The sequence below is a fragment of the Chinchilla lanigera genome, unplaced genomic scaffold (assembly GCF_000276665.1).
Source record: "Chinchilla lanigera isolate Chin_1 unplaced genomic scaffold, ChiLan1.0 scaffold00001, whole genome shotgun sequence".
In the NCBI taxonomy this organism is placed as follows: Eukaryota; Metazoa; Chordata; class Mammalia; order Rodentia; family Chinchillidae; genus Chinchilla; species Chinchilla lanigera.
This window is the reverse complement of record NW_004955402.1, coordinates 60397835-60411098: the sequence shown is the minus strand read 5'-3', so window position 1 is coordinate 60411098 and position 13264 is coordinate 60397835. Positions and strand designations below refer to the sequence as shown.

Below are 13264 nucleotides of genomic sequence, written 5' to 3'. Positions count from 1 at the left end.
TCCATCACCAGTCCCGTTCAGCTGTCCTGCCAGGGACACCTGCACCCTGCAGCTGTCCGCTACCCCACCCTGGCCTCAGCAGCCACAGCTCCACTCTGCCCTAAATGCCCCTGTTACCAGTGTTTCATTTGAGTAGAGTCCTCTCTTCTGCCTTTTATGTTGAGCTTCATTCATGGCACAGGATATTTTCAAGGTGCATCCCACACACATCTGTGTGTGCCTCATTTCTTTGTATGGCTAAATAATACCTCACTGTAGAAATATTCTGTATTTAAATTAACTGCTCATTAGCTGACAGACATTTGAGTTATTTTCACCTTTTGGTTTTCATGAATAATGCTACCATATACAAATATTTATGTGAACGTGTTTTCATTTCTTCTGGATAGAGACCTAGAAATAGCATTATTGGTGTAGGAGTAGAATTTGGTGGCTTTGTGTTTAGCTTTTGGAGGAACTGCCAGACTTTTATCCACAGCCACTGCACAGTTCTACATTCCAACTTGGCAGTGCCCAAGGGTTCTGGTTTCACCACATCACCCTCCAGCAACTGCTGCTCTCCATCTTTTTGGTTGTAGCCATCTGTTCTGGTTTGTGTCTGGATGTCTCCCCAAAGCCTCATGCACTCATGGAGCAGGCGTCTAGAGTTTTTGCTTGATTCATGGGTGTGGGTGCTACACCCACCCTGGGGCAGGTAGCCTGCGTACAGTGTAAGAGAGGGAAAGAGGCTTGCTCTCTGCTGCTCTTCCCTTTTTGGTCTTTCTGCTTTTGCTGTCTTCTGCTGCCATGAACTGTTGTTGTCTACTATGTGCCACTCTGCCTTGGAGCCAGGTGAGTATGGACTGAAACCTACAAAAACTGTGAGCTAAATAAACCTTCCCCTCTTTAATTTGGGTGTTAGATATTTTGTCTCAGCAACAAGAGAAAAGTAACCAAGACACCATCCTAGAGTGTGTGTAGTAGGATGGCACTGTAGTTTTGATTTGCATTTCCTTAATGAATGATGATGCTAAACGTCTTTTCCTGTGCTTGTCAACCATTTGTATATCTTTTCTGAAAAAATGTCTATTCAAATCCTTGACCCGTCTTTTAAAATTGGGTTTCTATCTTTTGTTGTTGAATTGTAGTTTTTTATATGATCTCTCTCCTCTTTGCAGACCAGCAGCTCTTAGTGAGGCATGACTTTTCCTCTCAGAGACACTGACCACTATTGGGGGCCATTTCTGGTTGTCATAGCCCTAGGGGCCACTAGCGTTTGGTAGTTAGAGGCTAAAAGGGCTGATGATTCTCTCCCTGCACCCAGGAGGGGCTCTGGCCCACCACAGTGTCATCCTGCCCAACAGATCAGCATTGCCAATGATGGAAAACCTCGTGTAGACAGACAGTCTGAGGCCTGTGCTTTTGCATTCTAGCTCCATGCTGCTCTGCTCCTGCACAAAAGAGACAATGCCTGTGAGATGAATCAAGCTGTGTGATTCTGGGGATTGTTTTCTTTCATCGCCTTTGCTTTGGCCCTGTAAGCTGTCAGTGTTTTGCTAGTGTCTTTTTTATATGTGGGACTGACCCAGTCCTGGAGCGGTAATTGAGGAGTAGAACCAGGAATTTAAACTGAATGTACCCATGGCCAGCCAGAACCTGGCCTGGGTGCATTTTGAGTGTAAAAGGAAGGCCTTGCTTCTTTAAAGAACATGACAGAGGAAGAGGGAGAGAGAGAGGGAGAATTCACCTGAAGAGGCCACAGCTCCCCTCATACACCACATTTCCTGGGGTGAGGAACTGGCGCATTCAGCTTCCTGGTCTTCCATCCCAGGTATCGTACTGCACCATAGGCTATGTTCCCCCTAAACACGGGTGGACCACACTGCCACACCTTTGTCCTGTCTCCAGCTGCCTTCCCAGGTGCTCCTGTAGGCCTGTTGCTGCAGCAGCCCAGTGGCCCTTTGAGCTTAGTACCCTAGAGACAGCTGTGCTTTGGTGAGATCTTCTCAGCTAAATAGTCTTAGGCCATAAAGTGTCTCACTTCTGAAACCTGGGGCTGGGAAGGACAGAATACTGTGTCTCCCCTGGGGAGACTGTCTCCTCCTCTGTTCTGAGTTACTGTCTTGCTAGCTTTATTCGTGGCCTTAAGCCGCTGACTCATCTCTGGGCTCCTGAGCCACCTTCCTGGGAGGGGCTTGTCAGGGAGTCCTGGCACAGCCCGCCCGCAGTCCCCAAGGCTGAGCACACTTCATATCCCCAGCTCTCAAAGTCGCAGGAGGCCCAGGAGTAGGGGATGAGATGAGGGTGAGTTGGATGGCTGAAGCCGCCCATCCCAGAGCTTCCCACCAACCAAGGCCCTGTCACCATCTGGGCAAAGGGCAGATTCCTAGTGCTGGGTTGGGGGAATCTGCAACCTCCCAGACAAACAGGAGGAGTGAGCAGATAGAGTAATGCTTCTGCATACCCAAGAGAGGAGCCCACCTGCCTCGTCGTGGATCTGCAGAGGCAGGAGGAAAATGCCCCACTCTGTCACACACTCTTTCCATGTCACGTCTTCACTTCCTTCTTCATGCTCTCTAAACACCCAGAATTTTTTATGCAAAGTGATACTACCTTAGACCAGTGATACTGAACCTTTGAGAGAACGAGTTCCCAAACTGCTGCTGAAAACCTACTTATTTATCACCAAGTGCCAACACTCCAGTGAAACCTGAATGTCTGACGCTCGGCTGCTGAGGCAGCTTGGCTCCCGTGCCGACGGAGTCCTGTGTGTCGCTGTACGCACAGGCCGTAGGTTAGTCATCACTGGCCTAGACCTTGGGTATAATCTAAACTTGGTCTGGTAAACTGGTTACAGGTAAATTAAGGCTTTTATCTGTAATTCTGCCCTTTGCTTTCAGGGTCTTTAAGTGAATGTTTTTGAATTAATGCTTTTAAGGCAGTCTGCGCGTGCTGTACAGCCACTCTTAGGGTCTGATATATATAACCAGCTTTGCAGGTGATGACACTTTGTGATATATTTCAACATCTTTTGTCTCCTGACAAGTATTTTCTAGTATGATTCAGAACTTCGGTAATTAACTTTATAACTTTTTTACAATTGACTGCAAGATGAGTTCCTCTCCCAGAACCCTTGTTAACTTTCAGGATTGTCCACAGGGAGAGGAACTCACTTGCAGGGCTATTCCTCCAAAATGCCATCTCCAGGCTTCTAAAAATGCGAGGGTATGGATATGCACATTCCCACCTACGGTTTGTGTGTGAACGTGCGTGGACACCTTTGCATGTGAGTGTGGCGTTGTACCAGTGTGTGCGTGTGTGTGTCAAAAGCCATAGCAAGCAGAAGATCCCTTCGGATGGCAGGCGAGGCATCTCTGCTGGGCGTGTCTCTAGCGGGTGCTTGGGCACCGGGCACAAAGGAATGGACACTGAGCAGGCCATCCCCAGAAGCCGACCAGGGCTCCTCATCCACCGGTGCTCTGGCTTGCACTCAGCATCAGGAGTTCTGGCTAAATTGTTCACTGTGCTCCTCCACTGGCTTCTGATGAAGACATCAGTGCACTCATTTTCTGGGAGGCTGCAAAGGGAACTGTGTGAGTCCTCAGGGCTCCTACCTTCCCAACACCATCCCAGGCCTGGTGTGAGACCATGCCAGCCCCACAGGAAGCTGCTGCTTGAAGTTTAGAGGTCAGGGCCTGGGGAAGTTTTGTTTTTTATGTTTTACTCCCAGAGAGAATGACACTGATTGCTGCTTTATTATGGACTAAAGGACTAGAAATTCTTTAGTACCAAAAATAACATTTTTTCCTCCATCAGTTTTCACTGTATTCAGTAATATCCACAGCTGTCTGAGCTGCTGTCTAGGGGAAGGGGAAGTTTCCAAGGGCTTCTTGCAACAAACCACCGAGCGGCAGTGACTGGAACAGGAGTGCATCCTCTTGGAGGGCTGGCTCCCTCTGAAGGGCCGGAGGGAGTCTGTGCTGGGCCTCTCTCCAGCGTCTGGTGTCTCCCACAGTCCTGAATGTGTCCTGGCTTGTAGCTGTGGCTTTCCCTTTCCTCTGTGTCTCATGGTACTCTCCTGTGTGTCCCTGTCCAAAGTCCCTCTTTGTCTGAGGGCACCAATCACTGGATTACAAGCTACCCTAATCTAATAGGACCCCTGTTAACTGGATCCCATCTGCAAAGTTTCTGTTTCCACATTAGGTCATGTTCCCAGATAGCAGAGGTTACAATGCAGACAGATCTCTTAAGGACACATTTCAGCCCATAGGGGGAACGAACCTTGGTGTGGATTACAGGGGAAATTTGAAAGAATCTGGGAGTGCAGTCTTGATTTACAGTCTGCAGGGGCTAATGTTGAAAATGGTGCCTAGCTAAATACCAGTGGCCCTGGGAATAAATGGATTTTGTCTAATAAAAGAAGATTCCTTGCTCAGGACAAAAGACAACACGACATATTCACATGACTTGGTACCAGTAAGCATAGTGCCTGATTTGTGTTCATCAGCATCTAAATAAGCAATAGTATGCCAACCTTGTCTGCCTTGAGGTAGAATTGTAGGTTAAACACACACATAGAAAGTTAGCTTTTGCAAGGTGGTTGATGTGGGGTGGGTCACACACATTGTACCCTTGAAGCTATAGAGTGCGTTGTCACATTGCTCACAATGACTCCAAGGGGCACGGAGCCCTGGGCTGAAAGGTCTCATCCTCTTCCCTGGTGGCAGTCACAGGCCCCAGGCCTGTCCCTGCACGAGTGAGCCGCCCCGTGTGGAGGAGGGTGGCACATCCCGAGTGCTGTGCCGTGTTTCTCTTCTGGTGCACATAGCGCTGGTACACGCACTGAACACTGCAGAGCTGAATGCACGTGGGCTCACAATTTAGTCAAGGCAGTTTGCACTGTAAGTGTCACACCTGGGGTTTAAGGGCCATGTGCTACTCTCCAGCCCCACAGAGAACAGCTCACCAAGATGGGCTGGAGTCCAGTAAAGGAGTCCAGGAAGAGAGCACCAGAGGTGGGGGAGCTTCTCAGACAGAACACACCCACCAGAAGAGAACCTTGGAGCAGAGCTGGGGAGGAGCACCCAGTGGTCCTTTCAGACTTGCCCCTCACAATTTCCATTTCACAATAGCAGCTCTGTGTGCCAGGCATGTTCTAAGTGCTGTGAAAATACTGACTTTATTCATCCTTACTACAGCCATGCAAAGCAATGTTAGCATTGCCTTCATTCTATAAATAGGTAGACTGAGGCACAGAGCAGCTAAGTGGCATGCCCAAAGTCCACAGCCACTAGAGAACAAACTGAACGTGCACTCTGGGCTGACTGCAGAGCTTACTGTCTCGGTACATTTGACTTCCCCCTCTCTAAAAGGAAAAACGTAAAACTGAGGACATTTTTAGTCCTGTACTAGAGATGTTTAAGAAATGAAAGGTTGGAAAACAGTGGTATAAAATAATTGCAGAGGCCAGATTAAGAAGCTGAGGAAGCCATGGCATAGAGAAGCAGCTCCTCTGCAGCTCGGGACAGCCACACAGCAGCCTGGAGGTGTTCAGCTGCATCTGGAAAAGGTTCCAGCTTGACTTGTCTGTACCTGGGCATTATGAGGAGTTAACAGGCATTAGTGCAGCCCTGGTTATAATTGAAAACCATATTCAAGCAAGCTGAATGGTCACCAGAGAAGCCTGGTGGGGTCCTCACAGTGACCAGAACACTGGAGCCCATGTAGACGTGGGCCGGGGAGACAGCTCTGTGCTGATAGGAAGTTGTCCCCAGGATTGCTTCTTCCATGCCAGAGGCAGGAGGCAAAGCAGCATCCACAGTGTGAGGCCATTTGTGTGAAGAAACAGAAAGGAGGGGAAAGACACCCTTGCTGGCTGTGCACAGGCTGGGTGCAGGGAACCCAGAAGGAGCTGGAGAGGCTGATGTCCTGGAAGGGAAAGTGTTCAGCCCGGAAGCTCAAGGGGGAACAGGATGTGGTGGCTACACCCCTGCCAGACTGTGCTGAATTTGATGTTATGTGCAAGTATGACATAATACAATAATCAAGTAAAATTGATTCCGCAAATGTAAGGAAATGGAACTATTTCTGCTCTATATACTCCTGATTAAACTATGCATTGGAAATTTTAAACCCAAAAATAAAACTCAGACTCGTGACCATCTGAGTCCCAGACATCAGCAGATGGAAGCCCCAGAGGAGAGGCATAAAAAGTTGCTTTGAGGGGACAGATTCCCAAAGGCACACAGGGCACACAGCCAGGGTACAGCCCCAGCAGCAGGCTGTTCCCCCAACTCATAGGAACTCGGACACCCCTGGAAGTTCAACATTGTTTTCTATCCCCAGTCAGTCCTGACTGGCTTTGAGTTTGCCAAAGTTGGAATTTAACAACACTATGTTTGGTGTCAGTTTTACCCGAGATGCTACTTGTAATCCAAAACAGTGACCACATGGGTATGTTTTAGACTGATTAGTTGATGCTCAGCTAATTTGTTTTATCCAATCTGATTCTGTTTCCTTGTATGAAAATGTTCAATCAGTCTTGAGAAGGTTTAAGGGCTGCAACAGAGAAAACAAGCCAGAATTCAGAATCCCTTGCACAGAATGTATCCTTTGAACTGAAATTCCATTTCCTACCTGAAGACAGATGTAAGAATGTGACCATCTGGTCTTTTAAAATGTGTAAGGGGAAAAAGTGCATCTCAATATGTGTTGCTACAGCTGTATCTGAAGAAAGGGTTTTGCTGTATTTTTCCCTAGATTGGTGAAACTAACAGAAGAGAATCTGAAGTGAAGAGGAACCTCGGTGAGCTTTCGGAAGACAATGACGTGTTTGGTATGTAACAGAGCCAACAGCATGCTTTCACACAGCAGTTGTGTGCACCGCATTCTCATGGGGAGCTTTGAGTCTTTCAGATGAGTGGGTGACCCATGGATCTGTCCTCTTTATGAAGAGATGGTAGAGGTGGAGGATAGGTCTCCTTCCTCGTCCTCTCGCAGTCCCTTGCTCCCCCACACCCCCATTTTGTTTCCAATTTTATTTTTCTTTTGTTTGCCCTCTTGTGATGAAAATCCCCAAAGCTTCCCAGTTTCTCCTTCCTGCTGGTCTTTCATCCTCTACTTATCCGTTTGTGAGCAGACACCAGAAAACCTAAGAGTGCCATAAAAATAACTGATGAGGAAGTGAAGTTGTCAAAGCCTGGATACTACATGTTTACCCTAACTGCAGATCGTGACTCAGAGGAGTGGGGAAGTCACTGTGGTCTGTACAATTTACACTTCCCTAGCCCCTCAGTGAGTATAAAGTACCATTACATATCTATAGTCGTCTCTGTCCTACTTCCCCCAAGAGTGAGTAAGAGTGTTCTTATCTGACTGTTGTGTAAAAGCAATTAAATCCACTTTTCCATCATGACATTGGATCCAATCATAGGGCACATAGGACCAGCAGCAGATCTGTTGTGTGTGTATCACTCTTCTCTTCCCCAGTTATTCCTAAAGTGAACATAACCAAAGGGTGGTATCACACGTCCTCAGATTGTGAGGCCACTGTCTACCCAAGGAAAAGGGGAGAGTTTCTGCCACTGAAGGGAGTGTCTGTCTGTCCTGGAGCACCCAGCCTGTAGGGTTCAAACGGTCAAGGCCCACACCTTTCTTGCCATATTTCCAGTCTGACCTGTACTTATTTATGTAGAAGTCTTTTTTTACACCTCATTCATTAGGCAAGACAGTCTACCCCAAGGTTTTTTGTTTGTTTATTTGTACTGTTCCTAATTAATTTACTCTTCTTCTGAGTCTCATCTTTTCTGTACTTCTGTCCTCTTTATGCAAACACACATAATGACAAATTTATTACTGTCCACTTTTCAATATCTTCAACTGTGAAAAAAGCATAACCCAAAAGCCCAGAGATTGAAAACAGTAAAGATTCATTTAATGGCTATGACACAGGTGAGTGTCATAAACAGGAGCAGTGCTCTGATTTCCGGTGGTTTATGTCCTTTTTTGTAGGAATTTTCTTCAGACTTTCCGGAGCATAGTCTACTGGCTTTGTGAACTGGGTTTTTCATTACTAGTAGTGTTGGAAATAAGCCTCCAGATCACTTTGTTGGTGCAGATAATGAAGCACTCAGACACCAAGAAATCTCAGTGAGGCTTTTTTTTCTTGTGCAGAAAGGCACAAGCATGAGGTAGCAGGCACACAGGACAAAGGAGGGCTGACCCTTTTATCCCTAATACAGGAGAAGACCTGTCCTTTAAATTCATTGGCTGAATTCAAAGCCTTACAGTCTATCATGGCTGACTTACTCCAGGGATGAGGAAAGGGGGTGTTGCTGATATGTTAGAGAAGTCCTTGGTTCTTACCTGAAAATTAGTAATGTCCTGGGTAAAGTACGTAGTCACATAGAGGGGTGGGAGTAAATATATGGCCAGGTCATTTAAGTCCGGAATGGAGTTGCTTTGGCCTTGTGCTTTGATAGAAAAGACAAAGCCTGTTTCACAGTGGCAGAGGAAGTGGGAGAAGACAGTTGTATGGTGCCCAGGAGCCACAGCAAGTGACTGAGGATCCATGGAGGAGCACAGTGTGTGTTGAAATAAAATTCTTACAGTGCAGAGAGTCAATCCACAGGTAAAGCTGTAGAATGATAGAGTCTCCTTAGACGGTCTCTTTAGTCAGATGTTCCAACTGCTGTACAACATAGACCTAATAGAGAGACTTACAGAAAGATATAATGTCCAGCTTTACATTTTATTTTTTAAGCAGACATTGTCTTTATTAGTTTCTTTTAGGATTACTTTTAACAGTGATGACAGTTTTGTTGCCATCTTACACACACACACACACACACACACAGGACACATGTGTAACACATGCAGCGTAAAAGTGCATACTGGTAGCGTAAAAGTTCTCTGGAACCTCTTCCTTGCATCCTGGAGATGTTAAAATTCCTGAAGCTCTTTCACAGGTGGCCCTCCTTAACCTTTCCAAGTAACTATTCAACTTGGAGCACTGCCATCTAGGGTGCAAAGTTCCTGTCTCTTCACAAGCTTGGATTTCTGTCTCTTCACGAGCGTTTGTGGAGTGAGCGATGAGCTGCAGCTCTTGAGTTTCGTTTCCGCACATAGACTGTGCCCCTCCATGGGTTCTAAATCACTTGCTGTGGCTCCTCTTCACAAGCTTGGGTGCCCTCTCAGGGAGAGCAACAGCACAAGCCAGCCCCTGCTGTTACTCATTGCCTGCTGTTAGGGCCCAGATGGTGGAGAGATGCATTTGTCTGTGGAATGAGAGATGCGCTGCATCTCTTGTGTGATCTGAGCCACCTTCATGGTGTGCACAGCTGCCACCTGCTGCCGGGTGAGCCCAAGCGCAGGCATGGGTGTGCGAGGAGTGCATAGCCCACCCTTGTCCAGAGCTCTCTGACCTGGGCCCCAGGAGGCCTCAGAGGCCTCAGGCCTGTGGTTATCTGTTCGCCAATCCCAAGTAATATGGACCTGGGAGGCTGATGAGCTGCTGGGCTTCTGCCCTAAAACCCGATAATCTCCTCTTCCTACTCCTTTCCCTGTAACCGGCAGAAACTCCAGTCCAAGTATGCAGGATGGCAAGGAAAACAAAGCCCAGCTGAGCTTGGCTATTAGTCTTGACAATACAACCTTAGAAGGTACAGGTGAGGATTGTTTTTAAACTGTAATGTTCAGTGCATGGTGGCTACAGATGAGAACAGCTGGTCCCTCCACTTCACAGACAGCCCTGCTGTGTCTGGGTGGTAAATCCCTACTCAGGACACACAGCACGCCTTCCCGACATTCTGTAACTGCGTGAATCAGCAGCAGCCGTGTTCTGGTCATCTTTAAGATCATGGTGATGATTTCGTCCCAGCATCAGAAGAATGGCCCAAAGGTGTGGAAAATGTGGAGAAAGGCATCATCCCTTAACCAGCAAATTACTGCAGGACATACACACCCCAGATCTCTTTGAATGTCAGAAAACTCCTGTGTTTTAGCTGCTGAGAGTTCCCGGGTGAGGGATGGATTAGAAAGTCAAAGAGAAGTCTGCCGCCAGGAACAGATTCAGCACGTCAATACTAAGTTGTGGCTCACGCCTGAATGCTCAGAGCTACAATAGGACCATCAAAATCCAGCGTACTTCTTCCATGTCCTTGGGAAGCCAGATTTAGCGGTGCACAGACAGACTTAGGGAATTCATTTTTCCTGGTAAAAATCCCACTGACAGATTACATTAGGTCTAAGCAAATAACTCTGTGGAGCACAGTGTGAAATCTCTGTACTTTACCTCTAGAAGTGCTGTGGTCACACTTGACAACTGTTTGCCAGGTTACAAGGGAGGGAGAAAAAAATATCAAGGCCCAGCAACCTGGAGACCCACATCTGGTCCAAACTCTGGGGAGCCAGGTCATTTGTGGCAGGCCACGTGTGCACTGCATTACACATGTCATCCTCATCATCTGAAGACCTGCAAGAAGGAAGGGGCAGTGTCCTACCTGGCTTCTCCGAGGTCTCTAATCATGGGGCTACAGCAAGGGCAGTTAACCATAGAAGTGCAAGGAGTCTCATTTCTCTCCAGTGTGCACTCACAATGCAGCAGAGCCACCAACAGAGGGCACCACTGCTCTGTGGGAATGCCTGGTTCCTTGCAGATAGGTCAGGTGTTGCAAAAGCCAGAGCTGGAAGGCTGGGTGCTCTTCCAGTTGCAATAAGCCTCTTCAGCTGGACAGGTGTCATAGGCAAGGACAGCTTAATCAGGAAGTAATGCCTTCCTGCTGCTGTCTCTAGCACTTCACATGGCAAAGGCATTTGCTCCAAAGGACAAAATCCCCATAAAAGTCGTTGGAGGACACTCACTTGGCTCGTTCTCAGAGATTAGAGAAGAACTAAATGTGTTTACTGTGGAGCAAAAACAGCATTCTTTCTAGAAGCATTTCATGACGTGTGTGTCTGCATGTCACAGTTCAAGTGAGCTTCCAATATAAAGACGCACTGGAAACGCTAAGATGTAAGTGAGATTGTGAAGCCTAGATCAAGTACAGAAAGACCAGGAGTATGCCAGCTGCTATAGAGGGACTTCGCTGTGAACTGTGAGCTGCTGGCTGCCTGTGTGAAAAGAGGGAGGTCTCTTTTTGTCTGGCATGTGGTACAGCTCCACCACTTGAGTGCCATATGATTGCTGGCCATTCTCTCATCTTCCCGTATCTTGGCTTCCACATACAAGTAGGGGTCACCATGTGTGTATGGAGAGAACATGCCGTCCTCCCCGCCACAGCATATCGTGGACATCAGCTGTGATTAAAGTTTGCAGATGTTGCAAAGGATGTAAAGTTTCACTTCACAAATTCTAAGGTTCAGTTCCTGTTTAGATTTTTGCCAGAGATAATGAGTCACATAACAGCCAGTAACCTCAAGGTATTTTGTAGCAAATGCTGTGATTCCTTTCTTGTAGCTGTTTATTGCGAGAAACAGCACAATCTCCAGCAGTGAAAGTTGAGATAATATGACCACGGACAGAAGTGGAAGAAACTAAGGTCCTTTCCTGAAGAGAACTCTGAGAGGTGCCTGGTGGCACAGAGACCCAGGTCCTCACTGTGCAAGGGGCCCAGGAGGCCGGCATTTGGTATTCCTGGCTATTGTGGCCTGTCTCATCCCACTGGGGGAGCAGCTGGTACCAGGAAAAGGATAAGAGAATCTGTGTGGCAACTGAGGGCTTGTAGTGTTGGCTCAGCCCTCAGCTCACCTGTAATTGGGCGTGTGACTGTCTCTCTGTGCCTCTGTTTTTTCCTCCATTAAGAAAGGTGTCTCTGTATCCAGGCGTCATTGCCAAGGCTCAGTGAAAGAACAGACTTGTATTGCAGGGCACCTTGACCTTTCTGCTGTCTCGGCCATATTCATACAACCCAGGGATAAGTGCTGCCATCTATTTGCCAGTTAGGAGCTAAGTAGCATTTGGGCTGACATTGCATTCATCCTCAGCATACAGCATGCCCCACATAAATGGCAGGATTTATCACTATGCTGTGAGTGTGGCTTAACGTGGCATAGGCATGTCTCAATTTATTGTTAGTACACATTCATTAAATTTTCACCGTTCACTCATTTAAAATTTTTGCTCAATTGAATGCGACCTGCGGTGTTCTAGGGATGGGACCAGAGGGGATAAGAGGGGAGAGAAAACAAAATAGGGACATGGAGAGGGGCCACCAGGGGCATTGCCCTGTGGGTAGCACCAAGGACAAGGAAGCACAGTTTCCCTTTCAGTTTTTCCCAGCACTGGGTTGGTATTCTGAAGCTGTAACAGGACAGTTGTGGTGTAGAAAGGTGTGTCTTCCGTGAGTGACCACACCTTGACAGGAAGATCTATAAAAGCTCAGGGAAGAGTCTTTCAAAGATGGGGCAAGGTCGAGCTAGGCTGGATGAGCTGGGAAAGTACACCCTGACAAGCATCATCCCATTAAGGTGTTGGAGAGTTTATCTTTCCAGTGAAGAAAGATTGTGCACTCGGAGAGCAAACCTAGGCATAATACACAGGACCACAGAAAAGCACTCAGTCTGGAGGTGGTAGTGCCGGGGTCACTCAGATGTGCCCCCCGTCCTTCCTGAGAGGCCGCTGGTGTGGGTCCAGCCAAAGTTGCCCCCACCCACACACCACTTCATCTATCCCAGTACCTAATCTCAAGTTTCCTTAACAAGAACCATTTTAGTTGCATTTGCATTTGTGATGTCATTTTTCTTTCATGAATGCCAATTCCTTGAAGGTGGCATCCTGTGCCCTGTTCCACATTGGGCTCTAGTGTTCTGCCACACACCAGCTCCTGTTATTTCTGACTGACTGCTCAGCAGAGGACTTAACAACCACTGGGCGTGCCCAGTGCCCAAATCCACGTGTGCATTCCGCATCTTGGGATTGTTTACTCCTGATTTTCCCCCTTGACTTGTACAATAAAAATATTATTGCATTTATTTATAGTCTTATACATACTTTAAGTAGAATTATTTTAAATTAATTAAATAATGAAAATTCATACTAATAGATTAAAGGTTGATTCTCTTACCTAACATAATTTGTGCCTTTCTCAATTTTATTTTTTTTTAATTTTAAAGATAAAAGAACGAAAACATCTTAATAAAAGCATACATTTAGAAAATAACACAAAAACAATACAAGCAATACAGAATCTCAAACAAGGTGATAGGAAATTAACAATGGTTGTTGTATTACATATTGATATCTTCAGTTTGGATACTCAGATAAACAAATATAGACATGTAAGATTGA

The 13264-nt window shown here is 46.8% G+C and overlaps 1 protein-coding gene across 5 annotated transcripts in view; it reads left to right on the top strand.

Moving 5' to 3' along the window:
- Positions 1–13264, top strand: part of Mbp (myelin basic protein) — a 124867-nt gene that overhangs the window by 37828 nt on the left and 73775 nt on the right. For all 5 annotated transcript variants that reach the window (XM_005373102.2, XM_013511546.1, XM_013511536.1 and 2 more), the window contains one exon: positions 6739–6814. In XM_005373102.2, the coding sequence (XP_005373159.1) occupies positions 6739–6814 (76 nt within the window). The remainder of the gene's footprint in view (positions 1–6738; positions 6815–13264) is intronic.